The sequence below is a fragment of the Stegodyphus dumicola genome, chromosome 6 (genome assembly GCF_044657685.1).
Source record: "Stegodyphus dumicola isolate Sdum_Otavi_A_Nest chromosome 6, ASM4465768v1".
NCBI lineage: Eukaryota > Metazoa > Arthropoda > Arachnida > Araneae > Eresidae > Stegodyphus > Stegodyphus dumicola.
Genome location: NC_140773.1, coordinates 79,823,651 through 79,848,954, shown reverse-complemented (window position 1 = coordinate 79,848,954; position 25,304 = coordinate 79,823,651). Strand labels below are relative to the sequence as shown.

The window sequence follows — 25,304 nt, the reverse complement described above, 5'->3', positions numbered from 1 at the left end:
TTTAATGGGTGGAGCATCCCATGCAAATACAATCGGAGGAACCAGGAAAAGACTTTTATCGCTTCCTATTGGCAACAGTGATGAACGTAATACAACTTTATTTGGCTGTTTTTAGAGTATGAAACAGTGGAATCTTTAATTTAAATACAGCAACTTTTTATAACAAGTGAGTTTCTCGGTTTTTATTTGAAAAGGGTGTAAAAACTATATTATTTCCTTGCATTATATGCCGCTTATAAGTTTTTTTTAATACTAGTGGCATGCCAAATTAGGAAGTGTATATTCTCTGAGACGCATAAAAAATTTACTATTTGAAATTAATTAGACTTTTTTTTTTTTTTTTTTCTACGATTAAAATGCACTTAAATTTCATTTTCTTTTCTAACCAATTTTTCACAGTTTTGATTTTTGTGTAATGCGAGTGATATGCATGATTAGGATTTAAGGATGCATTTAATGGATAAACTGTTACGAATGCATAATTCTCCTAAGAATGGCTGTGTTTACTAAACGATACATATTAGGCCGGTTAGCAATTAATAAATACATGCAACGAAATTTTAATAAATACAACTGAAAAAACTTTTTTTTTTTTTTTTTTTTTTTTCTTTTTTAACGTATTTCTACTTTTTCGATCTTCATTTAGATTATACTGGATTACCAAATCGCTGTCCCTTTCTTTAACAACCTCGTAGCCTAATAAGTCTGCTCTACGAATTTCATATTTCCGTTACGTAATTCGTATAATTTATCACTCAAATTGTAAAGTGATTATAAAGGAAAGATAAAGCAATTAAAAACAAATACACATACATATTTTTTATTCTGTTAAAGTTTATACGATTAGTATAACTACTAAAAGTATTTCTAAGATAGTGTAATATTTATGTTCACTACTGAACTGTTTTCCTACACATTATTTGCCTAAGCTTTCGACTGCATTACAAATTAATGAAAATTAATATTTTACTAAGCATTCATAATAAAAACAATGCTTACTTTTATGTTTCTTTGCTCAGTTGCAAATTGTTTTAAGGATAGAAAAAGTACTCAAATGAATGAATAAATATATAGCAAAAGAAATAAATATATAGATGATTTTTTTAAAGTATAGTATTTTCATTTAAAATTCAAATATGAGCTCTCTTTTCTGTTATACGGGGAACAAAATTTGCTTCTCTATTGAAAGCATGTTTATTGTCTTCTTTCGCAAGCTGAACGAACGAATAACACAATTTATTGATTTTCTGATTTTAATTAATAGTTTTTCTTCCAGTATTTCTGTTCAATAAATAAAATTTATGAAGAAATTTCAACCAGAACTAAGTAATTTTCAAATCAATAAAGTACGGCATAATGCTTAGAAATCATAACTAACAAATCATTTGGTTCAATTAAAAAAATGAAAATCCTTTTGTTTACAACTTGCGATAATCTCGCCAAGTGTGGCGCTTTTCTGAATGAATTTTGGCGCGAAATAGAACAATGGTAACCCTTAATTCTAGAGACTTTTCATCGCGGCAACCTCACGTCTGAACAAATCATGTGTTGTAGTGAGTTGGACGTGATGAGTTTATTTAGCAAGTTTGGAACTGAAGAATAGTTACGGAATGGATACAGGGCTGAGGACATAGTGTACGCATGGGAATTTGATTGTTCGTCTGGCCAGTGACTTATTGGAAATCCTTCGTTCGCCCAGCTCAAACCTCGCTTGATAACAGCGGGCCCGCTGGACGCACGCAACATGGCTTCAGCGGCAAAATGAACTCAATGCAAAGACCAATAACTTCGTCTCAGGGTACTAGAGTTCCGCACCGACAGGCATCTCTACGGCCCGACAGCGATCTGCTGACCCGGACTAGCTGGGAGGATGCATCCGTTGGATTAGCGCAGATCAACAAGGTGAGTGTCACTATGTAAGATGCAGTTCATTCACTGTATTGGATGTATCGCTAAGCCTAATCCATGAAAAATGTAAACAGCCTAAGCGTAGTAACGGTCTTCTAGTTGTTTGCCGGTCGCTATCACTATTTTGATCCAATTTCATGCATTTGTATCCTGGCTTCAGAATATCTAGTTTGATACATCCTAGTGCATTTACTTGTGATATTTCTTCATTTCGATTTTACGATTTTTATTAACTATATAGGATGCGTTTTCGTTAGTATTAGTGGTATTCTGAATTATTATTTCAGAATAAGTATTGGTATAGTTCTAGCATTTATTGTTTTTGTAGCAGCAGTAGCATAACAAACATTAATATTTTTTATCTGTCATTAAAATATTTTAATTGTAAGCATTTTTTTACTATTTATTTTTGCTACTTTGCCAACTTTTTCAGATTTACATCTTTATTACACATTCGGCTTAAATAAAAATATCATTTCTTATTTCAAGTATGTTTAATATAACTAATCGATTTTAATGATATTTGAAAATATATTCAGAAAATAAATTAATTTAAACTGAAACATTTTTAAATTTATGAGATAGTAATAACTATGCCTTACAACTGTTTGTAGCCAATTTTAATTCAGGTAATATAAATTGTGCAATTTAATTTTTAGGGTAATGCAACTGGTAACAAAGGAGCATTATGGGCCAGGAGTTGGTTACAGAAACACTTCTTTCACTTAGGATGCTTCATCCACAGAAATCGAGGAAAAATAATATTCGTTGGACTTCTAGTTTTATCATGTTTTTGTGTCGGACTAAAATCAGCAACTATAGAAACAGATATAGAAAAATTGTGGGTCAAAGGTAAGATTTTTCGCTTATGTATGCATTAAAAGTGCATGTGCATTAAATGTTTTTGAAATATTTAGGTAAAATATTAGTGCTTGATCAATTAGATTATGTCTTAGAATCCCTATTTTTTGGAATACAAGTCAAATTTTTATTCCATATGTGTTGTAAAAAATACAGGAATTATTTGAAATCTGCCTTATGCTTCTGTAGTTCTAGAAGGGTATAGAGTTCTGTGTTAGTTGTCTAAATCATATATAAGATATGAGTAGTATCTTATAAACATTGACCAGTTATTTGTTTTAGGCATCACCTTGTGTACTGGCTTAAATTCCTTTACTAATTTTTGAAATAATTTTAAAGTTGGAGCTGAAACTGCATATCCGAAATTTAATTTTACACTAACCTACCCAAATACAATTCATGTAAATGAAAGATCGTAATCAAATTAATTTAAACTTACTTCAACTTAAGTATGAATAAAATTATTTTCCAATTTTAATTAAAATTTCTTTTAAATAATAAATAAGGCACCATTAATTTTTTTATTAACCTCCATGAAGAATTTTATGTATTCATCTCATAAAGAAAGGTGAAAGTTCTATTTTTCCTGTGATATATATATATATTCTGTTTAGTGTTCAATCCAAAGTAAAGTTTGTTCATTTTATTAATTTTATGTTTATGTGGTTTACAAGGGCAGTTTATTAATTTAGAAATTATGACAGCTATTTTTGCCCTTGTTTTTGTAACATTCCCTTAAATTGTTCTAAAACAAAATAATATTTGGTATTCTTCTGTTATCAGGATTGAATTCAGAAGTGTTATGCACATGTGTATGTAAAAATGTTCATATATGTGTGTGTACACACTCATACATGAACACATACATGCTTACATATGTACATTTCTGGACCCGGTACTGATAAGAGAACAGTACCTAATGTTTTTATTTTCAGTTTTAAAAATGAAATCTGCTGGTAGTTAAGTTTTATAGCAGTGTGCCCACCATTCGAATAAAAAAATTATAGTGGTGAATCTTTAATTAAATCTATAATATACAATTTGCATGGGTACTAGAGGAGTTTGTTGTACTCAATTATACTGACTGATAGGTTTGGGCTGGACTAAAGGTTGGGTTGTATTGTTCGCTGTTTAGAACTTAATGAAGTACCAGAGTGATAAAAAATAACATTTTTGTAAACATTTTGCAGGGTGATGATACTATATCAAAGGGTTCATTTTGCTTAGGATAAGAAAATATATGTATCTGGTGCTGTGCTAGGTTCCAGTATTAATGCACACAAGTTATGCTACTTCTAGTAGTCTTCTTTCTTCTAACTTCTTTTGTAAAGATATATTTATAAAATTAGCTTCATTATGTTAGACATTCTCAGTGCTAATTTAAAAAGAATTAGCTATAGTTTTGATTGTAGTAATGTATTTCTTGTTCTTAATGCTTGTTATTAAATTTCTCCTATATTGATTGTGCATTTTGTGGAAATTATGTACATTGATTTGGCTAATATAATTTAATGCTTCCATGAGAATTTATTTTTTGAGAAATTATTTGAACTTATTTCTCATTCTCATTTTTTATATCTTTTATTATATAAGAATGCATTTTTTCTGTAACTGAACTCTAATAATCATGTACTTTCTAATACTATTAAACCTTTTTATATAAGGATCCCATACTAAAGACCCAGGTTATGCATTTGTTGCATGCACAGTCAGATCTGAAATATCATTATCAAATATAGTGTCACTCCAGTTTACCAAGTCATCATTATTATATGTTTCAGTGTTTATCAGGAAGTTGTTTAAATATTAAAGTCATGATTAATAACTTCAGACGGGGCAGCGGGTTTTTTTTTTTTTTTTTTTTTTCCCTGCTTGGTGTACAGTCTCTACAACTCCTAAATTCTGTGACTTGGTGCAGATTCACTGATTATGTAGGTTTTGGTACAAATGCTGACTTCCAGATGTTTGATGTAATATAAATGTCTGACCCATTTTATTTGCTATCTTTCCCAGTTTTTTGCCACATCTTCTGGTTTCTGACAGATTACTGGACATCTTGTTTTTTTTTTTTTTTTTTTTTTTAATATTAAGCTGTTCTTAAGGAAAGCGTTTTTTTAGCAATATATGAAATTATTTATTTATGAAACTTGAATTGTGAAAATTTAATTCCCCCCTTCCGAGTGATTTTCAAAATAATTTTCTTATTAAATTTTATTTAACTTGAATTGTCTTACGACTTCAATTGTCTTATTTTATACATTTGAAGAGTTACCCTATGTTTAATATAATGTGTGCATTTTTGTTTTACATCAGTATAGAGCACATTACTAAGTTTATTCACATAATAGTATGTATATTAATTATTAATTTTTTTTAAAAGCCTTTTGATAAATTAAAATTTTTTATCTCAAAAAATCTGAAAATAATAAATAATATTTGAGTGTAAAAGTCTAAGAAAATTACAAAATAAAAGTAGCCAAAGAAAATAAAATTTTTATTATCTAAGTAAATAAATTTTACATTAAAATTGTAACCATTATACATAACTGAATAACCTAAATCATACATTATAAAGCAAATCAAAGTCAATTTGGAATTCTTTTGATATGGTGCCACTTGGGAACCTCCTAGTTTTTCATATTTCAAAGTTGGCAGCTATACATTTTGTTCATAAATAAAATTTTCAGACAGAATGTTGCTATTCAGATAAATTGATTCGTATAAATTCATATAACACTAATTATGTTAAATTTACTTAGATATCTAAAAAATTACAAAAAGGATATTAATGTATATATTTTAAAAGGTTTAGCCTTCTCCGTGTTGCTGCTGAACTTTATAATTGCATTATTGTATGACTTGTATAAATGTCATTCTACTTATAGTCTCTCTAGTTAGGACTATAGGAATGACCTTGTAATAAGATAATGGAAGTTCACCTTGCCTTCAGTCCTTCACAAATAGGTTGGTTTCTGCATTTTTTCAGTTTGTAAATACTAGCAAGTTTCTTTAGAGAGTCCTCCATGAAGGCACCCCTCTTCTTAGGCATATAGCCCTTGTATGTTTTGTCATATTCAAATAATCTAACAAAACCTTGATTGTTTAGTGATCAATAACAATAAAATGTGTATAAGAATTTTCAGTAAGATAATTTATTTATAATTGTTTATGACATAGCATAAATGAGATATAAGAGATACACAATTTTCATTGAGGGACACAATTTTCATTGGGTGATGATTTTATTGACCTGGTCTGCTTTAATACATATTTAAAGAAATGTAAACAGATATATAGTGAATCATTTATTATCTTTCAATTGCCCTAATTCTGTACTCCTGTATTTTTAGCGATAAAAGGCTGTTTAAAAATTAAAGTTACCAACTTTTATTTAAATGTAGGTAATTGTTATAAAAATAATTTTTACATGTTATAGGATTATGTTAGATTTTTATCCTAAAAGAAAAAAAAAAAAAAAAAAAAGAGTTGCCGTTTTTATCCCAAAAATATGTTGCCAAAAGATAAAATACATATTTTAATTATTTTTAACAAATAATTTGAGTTAAAAAATAAGATTAATTTTATATTTTGTTATGATTTTATAATGAAATAAATTGCGTTTTAAGAATGCCTAAAATAAATTTTAAAAAATGTATACATTGACAAAAGTGTTAAAAAGTAATACTATCTTGAAGCTAGGTTTTAAAGGAAAAATGGGTTTTGTACTGACCCCTTTTTGTGTACGTGATGTTCTTCACAGAATCTCCGAGTATGTTTAATTAAGTGTCTGTTAGTCACTTACGATCTTACTATTTCCAAACACTTCTCAAGTTTTAAAGCCGGAAATACTGAGCCCTTTCGCATAAAAAGTTATGAAGTAAGAGATCTGGTTATATGAAGGAGTGCTTCACTAGGGCAAAAATGGGTCCTTGGGTTCGCCAACTAGAAGGTTAAAAAACTCAAGCTTGCCTTCGAATCTGGACAATTTGGCTAAGTTCCAACGTACAGTCACTCGTCTAAAATAAACAGAACAAAAATATTAAAAATATTTCCTCCTTTTGTCGATGAATACTATCTGGTTTGGTTTCGAATTGAGCGGTGTTAAGGTGCGGGTCTTTCTTGGTATATTTTTTCTGTCTTTTTTTTTTTAACCCCAGTAAGAAAATCACGTCTTTTTTTTTAACCCCAGTAAGAAAATCGTGATTAAATCGTAGGGGGTGTTTTATTTTTCATCTTCATTCACGACTTAATTCACTGTGTAGTACATGGAGCATATTTGCTATTCGACCAAGTTCCTCTCAAAACTATTTGCATAGAAGCTGTCACAAGAATTTAAAAATTGTGCCTACCCTGTCCTATAAGTCTAAATTTAAGAAAATCCCAGTATAATGGTAATACGTGATAGAAATGACGCGTTCCTCTATTATGAATGCATTTGTGTGTATACTCATTTATCCGGGAAAAGAAACGGTAACGGGGAAATTTACTGTCACACGCGTGTGATTCAAAATTTCATTGAATGCGAATCGTTTTCGAGGTTGCTAGTCGTGCTGATTTTTCTGTCTTACGTACAACTATCGATGTGTCTTTCCGGCAGACCGTAATGGGGGGGGGTATTTTTACACCAGTATTACGGATAAATAATCAGTTACCGATGAGTTAAAGTAAACAGATCATCTGAAATTAGCAGTTAACTCACTAACTTAATTACCAGTTATTGTCTCTTATTAATAAGACTAATTATTTATTGATACTAAATTCAGGTGCTTTGGAATGGGGAATTAATGCAACTGTTTTAAATTCAAGACGTGTGGCATGAATTATCTATAGAGCAGCATTTAAGTGTACTATAGCAGTAAAGTAAATGGATATGAATAAAAAAATGTAGCTTTTTCTTGTTTATATCTGTAATTTTATGTACATATGATAGCAATATTAGCTTGTCAGTATATGTAAGTTTAAATTACAAGCAAGAATGTGCGTAATTTTCTCCTTTTACATTCGGTTTATGTATTTTAGATTACTGCTAGGGAAGTTTCGAAATGCTTTGATTTTTCATTAAAATGAGTGTCAGTTTATAGATGCATTTTCCTGAATTCTAAAATTTATCCCTTCGGTATGCAATTTAAAATTATAGAAATATAGGAGTGACGCAAGTATGCTTAGAAAGTCCTTTGACTGTTTTGATGTCTATGAAATTATTGCTACACGTAATGTTGTTTACCATTATCCATATCATATAAATAAATCAATTTATTTTCAAAAAACATTTAAGTATTCTAAACAAACATTCATTTACGTGTTTACCGAACATTCATTTAGACAAAATATTAAATGATATCTTTGTAGAGTAAACTATGCAGTCTTAACCGCGATAACTAAACAAGAGTGCGTATCGCGTGGAAACCATTCGCCAGTTTTTTTTACTTTACTCATTCATCTTTATTCGCAGTTCCCCCCCCCCCAAAAAAAACATAAAGGTTTCAGATTTTAAATTACTTCTAAAGGGGCTTTTTTTTTTAACGTTTTGTATGTTACCTTTTTTTTATTAAATATGTTCTTTGCACTTAAACCATTAAATTCAGTTCAATAGCAATGTCGCAAAATAATTTTAAAATGAGTATATCTTTAGAATTTCCGATACACAGTTCCGCGTGCTGGAGGTAAAAAGTTTTTTTTTTTTTTTTTTTTACTTCCCCATAGAGTGTTGCCATAGCTCGCTTTGAAATCCTTCAGTTTGTTAATCAAAAATTCGTTAAAGGTTTACAAATTTGAAATCGATAATAAAACAAATTCCAAATTTGTTCTTCCACATGCCCATATTCGTAGGAGGATTACGTCATTCAAAATTCGATGGCTGTATGTACCGTTGTTTTATCACAATGCGAGAAATATACATACATTTATGCAGATTTTTCATTATTTAATTTCCTCAAATATAATGCAGGACTCTAACATTTGGTGGCAACAGTTTTATCGCAAAATAATGTTAAATTAAGCATATCTTTAGAATTTCCGATATACACAGTCTCGCGAGCTGGAGATAAAAGTATTTTTTTTTTCCTATATAACGTTGCCATTTCTCGCTTTTAAAACATTGAGTTTGTAAATCAAAAATTCGTTAAAGTTTTACAAAATATAAAATCTATAATAAAACATTCCAAATTTGGGATTTCAGATGCCCATATTCGCAGTAGGATTTCGTCATTCAAAATTCGATGGCTCTATGTACCATTGTTTTATCACAATGCAAGAAATAGACAATCATTTATGCAGATTTTTCATTATTTAATTTCTTCAAATATAATGCAGGACTCTAACATTTTGTGGCAACAGTTTGAAAAGTGAACCGACGTTTATAGGAGTCCGAAGCAAAATCGCAAAACGAAAACAATAGTCCTTCAGGGACAAAGCCCCTTTGGACTAAAAAAATCTGAAAGGTTTCAGATTTTAAATTACGTCCAAAGGGGCGTTTTTTTAACGTTTTGTGTGTTACTTTTATTTATTATTAAATATCACGTTCTTTGCACTTAAACCGTAAATTTCGGTTCAATTTTAAAATGAGCATATCTTTAGGATTTCCTATACATAGCTCCGCGAGCTGGAGATAAAAAGCTCTTTTTTCCCCGTAGAGTGTTGCCATTGCTCGCTTTTAAACCGTTGATTTTGTTACTCAAAAATTCGTAAAAGTTTTACAAAATATGAAATCGATCATAAAACAAATTTCAAATTTGATCTTCCACATGCCCATATTCGTAGGAGGATTACGTCATTCAAAATTCGATGGTTCTATATACCGTTTTATCACAATGCGAGAAATATACATTTATGTAGATTTTTCATTATTAATTTCTTCAAACATAATGCAGGACTATAACATTTGGTGGCAATAGTTTGAAAAGTGAAACGGACATTTATATTGATTCAATGCAAAATCGCAAAATGAAAACAATAGTCCTTCGGGGACGAAACCCCTTTGGACTAAAAAACTCGGGAAATTTCATTTTCGTGGTATAGTAGTAATAATTTCTTTGGTCAGTTTTAGGGCATATGATTTGAACCGGAAGTTCTGCATATGTAAATAAATGCCATAAACATCCGTTACTGTACAAATTAAGTCTATGTTTCTTTCCTAAATTAATATTATGGAAACAGATTAAGATAAAGAAAATGTGTAAAATAGGTAATCCTTTTTTTATGTATTTACGGGCGTTTTTAAAAGACTATAATGGTACAACCTATCAAATTATTTAAAAACTTAAATAATAATAATTATTTATTTATCAAGTTCTTTTGGGGGGATGCAAATAATGGCAGCATCCCTGACCGAATGTAAATTGATTAAGAGCATACAGTGTATCATTTTTTTAAAATACCAATTTAAAAATCGAAACTATCAAAAAGGAATCTCCCAAAACTGCTCAGTTTTTCAGTTATATATAATAACCATTATATGTAACTGCTCATTATATATTTATACTGCTATATATTGGTTATTATATAGCAGTATATATAATAACCGTCATCAAAGCACTGTACTTTCATTTCAGAATAATGGGCCATGAACACAAGAAAAGCATATACGCATTAGCAGCATAATATTTTCCCCCTCTTGCAACAATTATTATTATTATTTTAAGGGGCATTTTGTCGTCTCAAATGTTTGTCACAGAATGCGGATCCCACCGGGAATCATGACACTTGATTTTCGCTACTTGCAGTGGAGTACTTTCTCTAATTTCAAAATACCATGATTTTGTTGTGAATATTTATTAAAAATACATTTTAAACCATGCCAAAAGCATGCTTGATTCAAACTGATGAACAGGGGAAAACACGTTTAAGGTTTGAATACTGCGGAGAAGCAATGACTTCTGCTCTTTAGTATGAAAGATCGAAAAACTCTTTATAAATTTTGAAAATAAAGTAAATAAAGAAAACAAAAATATAAACTCAAGATTTTAACCAAAAGACTTATTGATTGTCTAGTAAAAAGTTATAGCGCCATCTTGCGGCAAGAATGTTGATAAAAGTAGTGCTGGAAACCAGTGGTTGCTGAGTAATTGGATTTTAATGTATATCGGATACGAATGGAATAATAGAGTATTTTTTGGCTTCTTCAGACGAACATGAAATGCAATTATTGAAAAACTGCCTTATTAAAAATAAAACGGAAGTGCGAAATGTTAATATAAGCAGACTAGATTATGTAGAAGAATCATGTTTTATTTTTTACTAAAACTAATAGTTTTATTTTATTTATTTTAAATTATAAGTTTTTCTCATGATCTAGTATTTTTTTTTTTTTTTTTATTTTTTATTTTCAGTTTTTTAAACCTTTATAAAAGCATGGTGGCCATATGGGGAAAACATGCAGTGTTAAAACACGCACACATATATATATATATTGTTAATGCTGTTTGCCTATTCGATTCTATGCCGCATTTTGTTATATATGTATAATAATTTTTCCTTTTGGTTTATTGATAATTTATCTACCCCATCGAAAATTCGGGGAAGAAATAGTGCCTGGAAGGGAAGGAGGACAAAGAGGAACGAATCACGTTTCACGTGAAGCCGTCAGCACCAGGAGTCTCTTACTGTTGCTAAATGAAGTCCTCCATCCCCTTCATTGAGGATCGCCCTCAAGGCACCGACTCTCCGCCCCTTTTTTCCTCTCTTCCCTCATTCTTTGGAAAGTTTAGAGTTGAAATCGGATCTTCCGAGTCGCCGGAAATCGTCCCCTTTTGGATGTCTCCTGGAAAATCTCCGCGTGAATGGTGTCCGAATCCTCCTAATTGAGTCCTTCCCTGAGCAAACGACTTTCTTCCCTGATTTTCTATGACTGGGTGACCATTTGGGGACTTTGTAAATGAAAGCACCCGCATCATGAGTGATGAGTCGTATTCACACGCATCCCCTCCGCTTCAGCTGATAGAACAAACGTGCTGCCATTCTGAGTTTCACCTTTTTCCTTTCTTGGAACAATTTATGAGTGTTTAATGGAGTGCTTTTCTCTTTTCTTTGGACTATTGCTCATTCCTTTTCATTATTATCGATAAAAAAGCGAGCTTTTTGATTTCAATTGAAAAGTTATAACGGGAAAGAAACAGCGACGCGGTTAAAAAGTGCCGGAATCGAACTATTTTGTTAATGCGTTTTACACCTGATATAAATTAATGATAAGATTTGCCACTGTGCAAGATGTTAAAAAAGAGAGGGAAAAAAGTTGGAGGTACATAAATTTGAAAGGAATGGAGAATGACTCAGAAAATGTATTTTGAGTAGATACACTAACGGGTAGTGTATCAATGTATGCATTAAGGTTTTGATAATGCAGTGAATTATGTCAAGTATTGTATAAAGTAATGAAAGAGATCATCATCTGAAAATGATGACTTTCGACGGTGCATTCCGAATATATAGAAAACTTTACTTTGAGTTTTATACCGTTAAATTTGCTCTTGTAGGACTTTATGAAAAGTCGAGTGTGAATGGCAACACCACAAGCTTCTGACATCATTACTCACTTAAATCTTAAGTTAGGAGCGAGTTTCTCATAGAAAATCGTACAGACGTATTACCTCATCGGATAGGTGTGGTTTGATTTGCTATATCCGTCTAAACAAAGAGATCTGAGACTGAAATACTGATCATGGATTGTTATAATTATTTCATGAGAAAACATTCAAAAATATTCTGGTACCTGTTGTGTTCCATTATTCCAGTATCAGTAATCAACCAATTAACATTTTATATTATTCAGATACTGTGGCGCGCCATTATCCCAATATTAGTAATTAATCAATTAGCTTTTCATATTATTCATATACTGTGGTGTCCTAGAATTATTAATCAACCAACTAACATTTAAAATATACAGATACAGTTATGCTTCAGTGATCAACCGATTAACGTTCCATAATATTCAAATACTGTTTTTCCCCAGTATCCGCAAGTTGTACTTTCTAAGATTTGCCAGGGATAGTAAAGAAAGTTATATGAAATAGGATATTATTGTAAGATACATAGATATGGTCAAGTTTAATAGAAAAATCATCTATCAAGTAAAATGATGATAATGTATAATATATACTAGTAGCGGCTGTGGCAGGCGAATGATGCGGCTTTTATGCAAGTATATGAAATATGGTGTATATATATATATATATATATGAAATAAGGTAATGCATATGTATGAAATATGGTAAACTAAAACTTATGCATATGTATGAAACCTAACACTTAATGCTATGTATGCGTATGTAACTTATACACTTGTCTGAAATACAATAAATTTAAACTACTCAGCGTCCCCAAAATTTATTTATTATTATAAAATTTAAAAAAAAAATGTTATGAATGAAAAGTACATTGGAACGAAGTGAGAGGCAAATGCAAGTTGGAATTGGGGAAACGAAAGCAAAGTGTCAAATATTTCTGATAGCCACCTGTGGCATGGCAGCGGCTATCCCCTTGCCAATATGTTTAGAATTATGGAACAGAGTGTTAGCAAAGAAAGAGGAGAATCTGATAGATATCCTGTAAGCTGAGAACACGCATAAAGTTCTGCTTTCTCATTCCCAACATTTGCTTGCATCGGTCCGAAGCATGCAGGTCTGCTAACGGTTATGGCTATTGTGGCAAGTCGATAGTGAGTGGGTTTTTTTTTTTAATTTTTGCTACTAAAATTCTCTCTATGTTATATAGCCCGTTTTTACTTGGCATGTACTTTCTGGAAGGAGGACGGAATGGGGTGGTTTTATAAGTCACTGATAATTGAAATCGCGAATATCAAACTGACAAATATGAAGGCATGAATGTAGAGAGAACAGAACATAAACGTGCGTTTGCCACCCTTTAGCCTTATTGCGAAGTGAATGGTGAAGATGGCTAAACCGGAGAACATACGAACTTAAATTCAGTCATAGCCCTCTTCCTTGGATATGCAACCGTGCGTATTTTTTACTGAAAACAAAATGGTGTCATTGTGAAGGAAGAGATCTTACGCTGGCGCTGTGTGTGGTCCGATAAGGATGCTTCTCACGGTTTATATCGGAAGGGTAAAAAGAAAAACTAAAATAAAATGTTTAGCTGCCGTAGAGATAACGCACTTTCTTTTTTCCTCTGTGCTTTTCGGCATGTTTTAATATTAGACCTTTGCTGCAGTACCGAATGCTAATAATGTTTTTAAAAATACACTTTCTTCCTTATTTGCGTCATTAGTCCTTCAGCTTCATTCATAACCATAAATCTTAACTTTTTTTTTTTTAAATGTATGTGTGCGGTAGTCATGTTATTACCCAGATAGTGATGCTTTATTTCAGGAACTTAAAATTCTGTCAAGAAGTTTTAATTTTCGTGTTTTGCTAGCAATTTTGAATTCGATTTATGAATACTTGTGTGGATATGTTCTAATTTCCGTAAATGCCAAATGGTGAAAAAGCCAGTTTTTTTTGGTTACATTTTTAGGAAGTCCGCAAAAGTACTAGTGGTACTTTAATGGGTTTTGCGAGGTTCTGTGGTATTAAGTTGTACAGGTGTGCGTTTATGAACTGTTACTCAATATCAGGAGACTGAAATATAGAATTATTATTTATTTGTTTTCATGCTTAATTTAATTTTTTAAATAAATATGAAATTGTGAGGAGAAATATGGTATTAATTTGAAAAACTTATTGTAGTTCAGAATTATTAAGATTAATGCATTTTGCATAAATGAACCTATCTAAGAAGTCAGATTCTTTTAAAATGTCAAAGTGTGCCAAAAATTAAATAAATGTGCCAAAAACGTTAAATTTTATGAGAACAAAGCTAAAAGTTTCGCAAAGGCTTCCGAAATATTGGACAACAAATGATAAGTTTTCAGAAGTATGTTATTAACCTATGAAGACAAAAAAAATATTGGAAATATGGACAACTTCAGGAATGTTTGTTGTGAAAGGAACAAAAAACGTTTCACATAAAAACAACAGGACATGAAAAGTTCTTTCCTGTCTAGCGGAACGGTACAAAATTAAAACCCATGGTTGTTTTTAAAAGAAAGATAATGCTGAAATATAATTTCCTAAATGATGTTTTCATTTATGCTCACGAGAAATGATGAGCGGACGAAAGCGATGCGAAAGGAAATAAAAAAATGACTGGCAAAAGCGACCTGTTGCCTTACAGAATCCAGAAAGGTTTTTAGTTTGGAAAATGTTCAGATCCCATTTAGGCTTATTAATTTCATTATTACAGACTTTAGATGTGTGTATCAATAAATCATTTAAAAAAATAAAACGACAATGGAATACGTAGACATTAGAAGGTGAAAAACATTCGCAAAAGGAGGCCAATTGCATCATGCCAGTCTAATAGTGTTTGAGTGGATAATAAAAGCATGGAATAAAATGAAATCTGATGTAATTCAAAAGTCATTTAAAAATGCATTATATCTAACAATCTAGACGGAACGAAAGAAGATTATTTATTTATGGATCAGAGTAACTATGATAACAAAGATGAAATAGAATTCGATGATGTGCCTGATGATATAACAGAAGACACATATGACAAGGTTTTTATGCTATCCGATAATAAAAATTTTTAAGTTCATAAGGTATGTCATTCCGTTTAAATTCATTCCCAAAATACAGCATTTAAGGTGCGTATAGAAATCTAATTTTTGTATGCTAGTTTTTCCCTTATTTTTAAATTTATCATTTTTATATCTGGCATATAACGCCCACTTGTAAATTTCGATCTTATTTTTTTTGCCTGAAAAGTGCGCGTTATAAGCCGAAATAACGATAACTAAGTCATTGCATCAGACGCTTTGTAGGATTCTATAAAACTGATTATCCTTCAGTATTTTTCTGATATTTGTTAAACAGTTAAACAATAATCTCTGATGCTTTACTATTATCAATATTTATCTACTCCCTTAACGTCTTGTCGAATTGAGACATCAACGTTTCCATTTTCATTCTAACTAGAGGCTATGTTCCCTGTCATGCCCCCTTCTTTCCTTGGAAACGGTTGAAAATCGAGCTTTTTAAGCGTTCTGCAGCTATATTTTTGCAATAGTAATATGACTGAGGATTTCATCTGCCCCCCCCCCCCCCGCCTTAGTCGGAGGCGTAACTGTGGCAAGCGGCCTCCTTTGAAGGTCGCTCCATTTTGGCGGTAGGTGAGCTTAGCCTACTGGCAGATGACCTTTTTTTTTTTGTGCAAAGGGGTTCGCCCACAAATTACGAGAATTTTATATTCCTGAGTGAATATAAAGGTTTGTTTACTTTATTTTGGTTGGGAAAGGCTTCTTCTGGCACTTGCAAAGACCAATTTTACGTTATAGTTTTTTCACAATATAGTCACTTGTATTTACGCCTTTTGTTTCTTCATTTTTTTATTGTATTAGGGCATTTATTGACGATGTTTAATTCGAAATGAAACGTGCATCTACTATGTATTAATGATGTAGGAATTTTATTGTGTAATTGTTGAACTCTAACTCCCCCTAGCATTATACTATTCCTTCAATTTCTGAATCCACTTCCATGTGATGAATCGATCGCCTTTCCACCGTTTTAGTGTTATGCACAATAATCTCAAGATTTATTCGTTTCAGTGTGAATAATGTACCTTAATCCATGTTGCAGGTGTCGCAGCGGCTCTTTTGTGTTCTGCGTTCCATCCCCCCTGTTTGTACAACCCTTGGGTCGGGCACGTTTGACGTTTATGGGGACAAGGGGCGCAATTTGTGGCGTTGCCTTTTGTAGTTAACTGTTTCGTGTGGCATTTTTCCGAGGATCACTTCATTGTTGAAGTCGGTGTTAGCGACTGTATTTTTGACTTGCTATTTTGGTGTCGTGGTCCTTCTTTGGCATTTGTAATATTAATCTGCTCTTCTATTGAATGAACACCCTAGATCGCAGATTAAAGACGTTTATTACTTCGAATCCAATATATTTTTAGAGTTTTAGAAACGACTTTTTTTAAACTAAGTTTTGAGCACTTTTTGAGACTTTTTAAAAACTAAGTTTTGAGCACTTTTTTGCTACTTTATGAGCTCCTTTTGGAGCTATGATTATTGGACGAGAATATGACAGATTCTGAGAACTTATTATCTGTATTCTTTAGGAAAAAATTAGATTAAATATGGTGATTAAATATATGATTATATTTTGATAAAAATTAGATTAAATATGGAAAAAAATAGATTAAATATGACAAATTTTGTAAAGAAGCCCTTTTACATGAGACTTTCTGCATTATGTAAGGAATCTTCCAGCGTTTTATGTTGCACTTGTGAAGAGGATTTCACCACAAATTTCAGTCAACCAACAACTTTGAGAGAATTTTAACCATTTGGTGTCAAACAAGCTGATTTGCAAATGAAGGAGTGATAGAACAGTTTTCGATAGAAAATATGTTTAACTTGCTTTCTTTAAAGTGTTATTTAACATTAATTCTTCTTTTTTAAAAACAGTATGTATTATAAACTTGTACATTTTAACATTTTCCTTCTTGTAATACGATGTTATGTCGCGATGAATTAAATTTGCCTTCATAATTTTGATTTCTTGACTTTTTTACATTAACTGGGGGAAGAACTCTGATCTCCATTATTTACACCACTAACGGCATATTTGTAATGTGGGCACAACTGACTGGATGTAAGTTTTGCATATATTATTAATGCAAGGAAGTCAAAAAAGAAAGAAGAATTAGTTTGTTTCCATAGTGGTAAAATAATTTACATATTTCCTTCCAACTTTCGGCGGAAACACGTTTTCGCTTAGCATCCACAAAAATGTTGGGAGACAACACTGAAGAAAATTTCTTTAAAATGCTTTATCGCAATGGAGATGATGAATTTATTGAATTCTTGTAATTTCGATTTGGATTTCAAACCGAAAGGCAAGTAAAAATCAACTGTCAAGTTGTTTAAAAATCTTTAGTGTTGTCAAATTCTGCTTTCTATACTAGGTATAACCCTAGTATAGAATTTTATACCTAGTAGTTAACGCACGCCGTTTCAGATTGTGACTTATTGATAAAATTTATCAAAGCAACTTTGGTTTATTCATCAAAGCAAATGCTGCTTTTGTTGATTGTTGAAAAATAATGGCTTTGGGGTATAGTATCATTTTAGAAACGTACAAATTCTTGTAATACATACAGTGTTCTGTATATTCTCAGTATCTTGTAAAAGACACTAATTCCTAGAACATTTTGAGTTACGTATTATTAAGCAGCTTAACAGTGACTTAGTGAATAAAGCTGTGAGCATTAACAATGGTTTTAGTTTTGATTACAGTTGTTCCGGGGAGTTTCTTTATTAATTTCTCTAAGAATGCACCTTTTCCAAGACAGATACCTACGCAAATAGCATTTGAATACTTTTCTTAATTAGGCATGTACTTAACACTAACCAGTTCTTAGTATAAAGGAAAATAAGTTGGCGTATTACCATCCGTTCGACAGGTAATAAGATATCTGCAGTGACCAACCTTGCTCATTTAGCCAGTCCATAAAGACTGCGTTCTGATTTTAAATGTGTATTAAGATTTAAATTTCTCCCAATTTAAAAATATTTGGTATAAATAGCGGCGTATTTCATTTCGAGCAATTAGATGTTCTGAGTTTTTTATGCCAAATTTCTTACCACCTTGTAATCGTTATAGAACGAAACAAAATATCTTCAAAATATCAAAAAGTGTGGGAATTATAACGGTTTACAATCAGACTAAAATCGGTTTTCCGGAAAATTTTTTCAAGTTTGTTATTGTGGTATTTCAAAATATTAATAGAAAGACATTTTTAAACCAAGGCTTCGAAGAAAATCTCCTAAAACTATTTAATGATTTAATAAATTAATTAGCCGGTAAAAATTTAGTTTAAAATGTTTACTGCCCCTTTTTACTTTCTTGTACGAAGTAAAAAGGAAGTATTGTAATCATGAAAAGTTTCAGGCAGCATATTTCAAAGAAAATATCCATTTTGACCGCTATCGAATGCAATTTAACGATGTTTTTGCGTGATATCTGTACGTAAGGACAGAATAAAAGACTTGTTTCCTCCAAGAAAATTATAAAACTGCTGTAAAATTAATTCTGAATAGAATTTTTCGTGGCGTCTATACGAACGTATGTACGTACGTACGTATCTCGTATAACTCAAAAACGAGTAACCTCAGAACGTTGAAATTTTGTGTATAGGACTGCTATAACATGTAGATGTGCACCTCGTATTTTGGTTGCAAACGGCCGCACCAAACGTATATTTATATATATATCCACTCTGTTACCCGGCTCAGTGATCTCAGTTTCTTTACTCTTATATGTTTGTCAATTGTACATTTTTTGCTTTAAAAATGATTGATTTATGTTGTTCTCATCTTCCGGTTAAGGTTTTTATGCCTTTAGTAAATCTGTATGCAATATTTTTTAGAATTATCAACAATTTTAAAGTTGTTTAAGTGCCGCTAAGACTTTTTTAGATGGCGGCCATTGATTGTTTACATTGGAAACAGCAGCCTAGTGGATTTGTTGCCAATCTAGAGAAACATAGCTTCGCAACAACAAAGATAATGCCTTCATGTATTATTGCCAATTAAATCATGCCTAATCCTTTCTGGAATTTTTTCGAGGAAATAAGTGTTTGAGATTTACTTCGTAATTTTTAATATAGATATTTTGAGTTTTTATGTATTTTTGCCTTCTCGCGAAGTGAGAACTGAATTAATTGAATGAGAAATACACAATCGTCTGTGAAAAACTGTTTCTTTTCTGTTTTGTTTGCTTAATTTCTTTTATGCATCATTCTAGCTTTATTATAGTATTTGAATAGAACATATGGCAACGATTAGATAATTCTATTCTTTAAATGATATAAATTTTCTGCATTATGAGTTATAATGTGAACAAAATATAATACTGTTAAGTGAACCTAGTGCCAAAATGTCGCTATGATAAACAAACAGAATGAATTTTAAAAAATACATTTATTCTACTGTGGTTTATGCGCTGTCGGCGAAGTAGATTTAATTCAATCCGATAAGTTTAAATGAAATGCAAGAAAAAATGCGTATAATTTAATATTTCATACAAGGAAGTCATGTGGTGTACACATCAGATTTTTTTCTTTTTGTTTTGCCACTCTGCTATTTTCTTTTGAAGATTTATTTGGAAGATTCCAAGACCACGACCTCTACAGGTTTAATAATATATATAGCATTTTTTGATTGGTAAAATGTTCTTTTGGGAAACTGCTGTTTTTCCCGATGATATGAAAATTTAAAGGAGGGATATTAATGCTGATTCTAAATATAAACGGAAAATTTCTTTACTTGCATTTGTATGTGCATTCATGTTATATATACTGTGTGCACCGCGGAGTCCAGTTTAGGCAAATTTCAAACTTAGAGTAGAATGGATAATGCAGAAAAGCTATTCAATTCGAGGAATCCGTATCCTTCCTCGAAATCCGTAATTTTCCATTTTCCCCCTCTGTGGAGAATCGGTTTCAGTTTGAATTTTATATATTACTTTTATTTACATCTGAGAAGTGCAGTTCTCAAAAACCTTGCTTTCATTACTCCATTACATTATGATTTGAGCTTGTTTAATACACAATGATTGAATACCGATTTATTTATCAAGACTACATCTGTTGCATTTTAAATTGAGTTAAATGAATCCAAACAGTTAAGTTATGAGTTCGAATAAAATTTTATTTACCAGTGGCCATTTTCTGCTGTTATCTACAAATGCGGGATAATTTAAGAAGAAATGACATATTCAGCAATATATTATTAGTTGAGGATTGGCGTACTTGTATTTCACTCCAGCGTATTGTCGATAAAACCAGTTTTTTCTTTTCAAGTGGTGGATTTTTGACTTTATCCGGTTGAGCACTATATTTAAAAAATTAATACGGTTATTGTTCAGTTATCTCTCGATACAGTAATTAAACATTATAACAGAGTAATTCAAAGCTAATACATATTCTTATTCAACAGAGTTACAAATATTAATAATCGTTTAAAAATATGTATGTATATAAAAATATTCTTGGCGATAGTTGTCTCCATATATACTAGTGCTTAAATTTGATATCACTTTGGTAAAAAATTTTTATTGAGGAAAAACTTCGAAGTAAGTTAAAATATATATTGCCAATAAATAAAAGTAGATTGCTGAAATCTCATACACCGTGCACATTTTTGTCAGCAAAAGTATTTCAAGTGTATATCGGTCAACATAGTAACTGTAACCGTACGAGGCCTCGCTCTCCACACGATCTCATTCACGTAGTTGGAAGTACGCTCTGCCAAAGAATGAAAATCCGAACCGACCACACACGGAGTCCCTTGGATAAAGCAGCTGGCGAGATGGGGAGATTCGCCAAGGAGGGGTGGAAGGCAACAGACGCCAGTGTGGGATGGGCAGGAAATGCCCATTGCTATGGAAACCGAGCGCATCAAGCAGCATCTCACTACTAGACGCAGAATGGGGGAAATTCTTTCGGGTTCTGCACCGTTTTCCTCCCATTTTTTTCCTTTTTTCCCTGGCCGCCGTGCTAGTACGGTTCTACATTTCCCCTACGGTTTCTTAGCATCTTATTTTTCACGAGGCTTAGTGCGTATGTAAACAAACCCTGTTTTGCCCGCGAAATTGTGAAATCAAAGTACTTTGTTTCTAGCTGAGTTATATTTTGGCGGAATTTTTAGCGTTTTAGGAGATATTTTAGTTACTTGTTTAGCTTGTTAGCGAAGTGCGTGGGCATTTTTATATATCTTGGAGAAAAAAAAAAAAGAGAAAAAAGATTTATAACTTTTCCCGTTCACACCTTATGATAACACTTCATAAATATGTAAAATGCAATTGCCATGTATTTTCCCCCCATCTTTTTTTATTCTAAACTTAGAACGCGTTTTTAAAGACAAAAATTTGCCTGCAAATATTTGTGGAAGTGTGGGAGAAAAGAGCGTTTTCAGTGTTCCAGCTGTAAAAGTTGGTTTAGTTTAAAATGCTTGATTCTAAGTTCATTAAAAGATTCATTTTTTATTACTCATTATTCATTTTTGCAAACTTTTATCACTATTATTATTATTATTATTTTTAAACGCAGAATATTTTTTAACTATACCGCGAATTATTAATGCTTTTGTTTTTCCTTTTAAGAAATGTGCATAATGATAAATGCACATAAAATTATTTTTACTTTCCAGTAGCAAATTAAAACAGTCAAAACGTTTTCTGTAATATATCATAAACAATTCTTTCATTTAAAAAAAAAGTAAGTGCGTTTTATTTTGATAATTAACCACATATCATTTAATTTGTATACCAAATCAGATTTTAAAAGGCTGTAGAATGTAAAGATTATTTCTGAATGTTGATTTCCCATTTCTGCGCTGCTGAAATATGTTAAACACATTTTTTAACTTCAAATTTCTGCATGACTGAACGCTGTAATGATTGCACTTTTCCCGTTTAAGACAAAATTAATGTAAACAGCTCTAGCAGTAATTTTTTAGCCATTACTTGTTTATTAATTCCGAAATCCTAAAAAAAATTACCATTCGAATTTAAGAGCTTCACTGTCATAAATTTAAGTTATTAATATTAGCAGTCCTGAATTAAGTATTAAAGTAGATAAAATTGTTGATTAATATTTTAAAATTTTAAACAATTTAGAGCAAATACAGTGTTTTACTTTTATTTCAGAATTACATTGGAATTTTCGCTATTTGAATATCATGATCTGTTCTTTTGATTTTATATTTAACCTCTTTACAAGAATGCAATTATTAATATTGTTGAGGAATGGCCTTGCTTTGGCTATACTTTTAATTTTAGATGCTATAATTTTATTATTGTTTTTGTATATGATTTTCCTTTCTGTGAAACGAGAATCTCTCCCCTTCCAGCAATAACTTTTTTCAATGTATAACATTTGTATTTTATCTCACATTATGTATCAAGAAATATTTTATCTGTGTATGAAGATAGAAAAATGAAATAAGTGTTTTTAACTTACGTTACAAATTATAGACTCAAAAAGACAATAGTGTAGAAATGCACATGTACAAAAGTTACAAAAGTTCATGTACAAAAGAGAGTGGATAATGACTTTATTTTAGAAATGCAGAAAGGTTTCCCTCTCGGCAAAAGTTTAGAACCCGTTGACCATCAAATTACTAAGTTACACCAAAGTTGTGTACATTCTGTGCTATGCACATATTCTCCATTCGATTTTTCCGTTACAGTTTCAGAATCTTAACGCATGAATTAACAGCTTATCCCGTTCTGGATCTTTCACTTTGTTTACGTTGAACCCACGTAACAAATGGAGTATGTTCTTGTAATTCCTTTTTCTGCTGTGCCATGAAATATAGTAGTAGTGACTATAAACTGGTTAATGACTCAGTGAGTGAGGAGTGGAGTTAGTTTGCGGAGGGAGAGGAGGAAAAAAGCAGAATAACAAAACATACCTCTCATATTTATCATTAATTATGGCGCGTGTGGGGTCGTTGATGTCATTACGGTATGAATGAAGAGGAATGAAAGGCTTGGAGGGGAACTTCCTCTATGCACTTGGCGGGATTGTTTTGAGGATTACGTCAAAAAATCGTGTCTTCGGATGCGCCAAAACATCTTATTTTTCTTTTCTTCTCATTTGCTGATTCCTTCAATATGCGTCATTGTTTGTTTGTTGGGATACTTTTGGGTTTCGGTGCGTTCATGTTCAGGAGTTCTAAAGTCCGCAGATATTAGACTGGTATGTGTTCTGTAGAACAGTTTACGGTGAAAAAAATGCTATCTTTATTGTTATCTTTTTTTTTTTTTTTTTTTTTTAATTACGTCGTTTATTGAATACGTTGAATTATAGTAAGTCAATTATGAAGCATATCGATTTATTACAAAAAAGTTTCGTACTCGAGTTCGAAATTATCTCACCACGCTCATGTTAATGGTTCATGTCGAGAGCGTTGCAGATTTCCATTTAGCTATCTAAGAAAACCTGATAAGCCACAAAAAAATGGTCTTTTTTAAATACTATTTCGAATTCTAGAAAATCAAAGGTAACAATCAGTGTTCCCCATCGTCGTCTCACACCCTACAAGGGCGCAGTTTGATTGTTGAGGTGAGAGATTCGGAAATGAGCTCGCATACTATGTATATGTTATGGAGGGGACATATCAGCATTTTAGAAAGGCTTAAGTTAGGCATGATCTTCCCCTGGGGGAAAGAAAAAGTTGGGAAACACTTCGTTTGGATGTCTAAAGTTCGGCCAGAACTTTTTCAAATATTATGATTTTAATCGTAACTGGTGTCTTATGCTTCTTTTCGGAGTAAATTAAAATTTTCTATACCTTGGAATAGAAATTAAACTTACCGTTTAGTTTAACGATATTTTTCATGATGATTGATTTCAGTAGCATGAAAGGCCATGAAATTTGTCCACTTTTATTTTTTAAGTTCCGTGTTCTACAAGGGTAGATTGATCCTTCAAGCATTAGCATTTCTTTCGCAATGAGACATCTTTTTGCAGATTCAAACTTTGTAGTCTTTATGCCAGCGAATAAATACTTTTGGTACAAATTTTGAAGGAAACAAAACAAAAAGGAAAAGCAGAATACAGTCAGTCGACATAGGTAATCTAGCCATTGAATGGAAATACAGAGGGTGTTTTCACATTTTTGTAACGATTTTGATTTTGTCCATGAATTTAAATTTTATTTTTAAAAAATACAATTGTGACTTGCATCAACCTAGAATAAAGTTTAATTTGGTCTGCAGCATTAAAAATGTTCTTTTCATTAAAATGTCGCTGAAAAATAAACAATGGATCGAAGGCTATATTTTTGCGTTGAAGTGAAATACTCTTATTCAATTATTATGAAAAGATGTGAAAAGCAGGGTTTTAATATTTCTACACGTAAAATAAGTGACATAATTAATATGAAAAGAAAGAAACGTCAAAGTTTACATCTGACTAGCAAACGGCAAAAAATGCATACCCAACAAAGGTACGTACAGCTCTTATGAAATCTGAAGTCGCATCTTATGTTTAAAGGAAAGTCCGGCTCAAAGAGCTATTTCGAAATCTGTTAAATATCTCTGTAGGAACTGCTAACAAAATTATAAAATCTGATTTAAAACTAATCAAAACAAACAAAAACACCACCACCACCAAAAACGCATGATGTTCATCGCCTAACACAGAAACATGTTTCTCAGCGGTAGACTATTTGGAAATTGCTGTTTGAAAATTATTTGGCTGGGGAAAAATGGAAATATATAGTTACAATTGATGAGGCTTAGATATATTTATCCGACTACAATAGAAAAAGATCGATTTACTATCGATAAAGAGGAGAAAAAAGACTTATTTTGTTGGTTCAGAGAAAACAAGAAAAGTTTTTCTAAAGGTTCTATGGTTATTATTGGATTCTTTTATGACGGAAAACTTAAAATTAAAAAAAAAAAAAAATGGTTTACTATGAGATATGTTTTAGCACCTATTTTTAAAGAAGAAATTCC

General features: G+C 31.5%; 1 protein-coding gene across 1 annotated transcript in view; it reads left to right on the top strand.

Moving 5' to 3' along the window:
* The first annotated feature begins 1,538 nt into the window (after window positions 1-1,538).
* ptc (protein patched) overlaps window positions 1,539-25,304 on the top strand; it is a 106,655-nt gene continuing 82,889 nt past the window's right edge. The window contains exons 1-2 of the mRNA XM_035363184.2: window positions 1,539-1,902; window positions 2,568-2,760. Coding sequence (XP_035219075.1) covers window positions 1,762-1,902; window positions 2,568-2,760 — 334 coding nt within the window. The 5' untranslated portion in view covers window positions 1,539-1,761. The remainder of the gene's footprint in view (window positions 1,903-2,567; window positions 2,761-25,304) is intronic.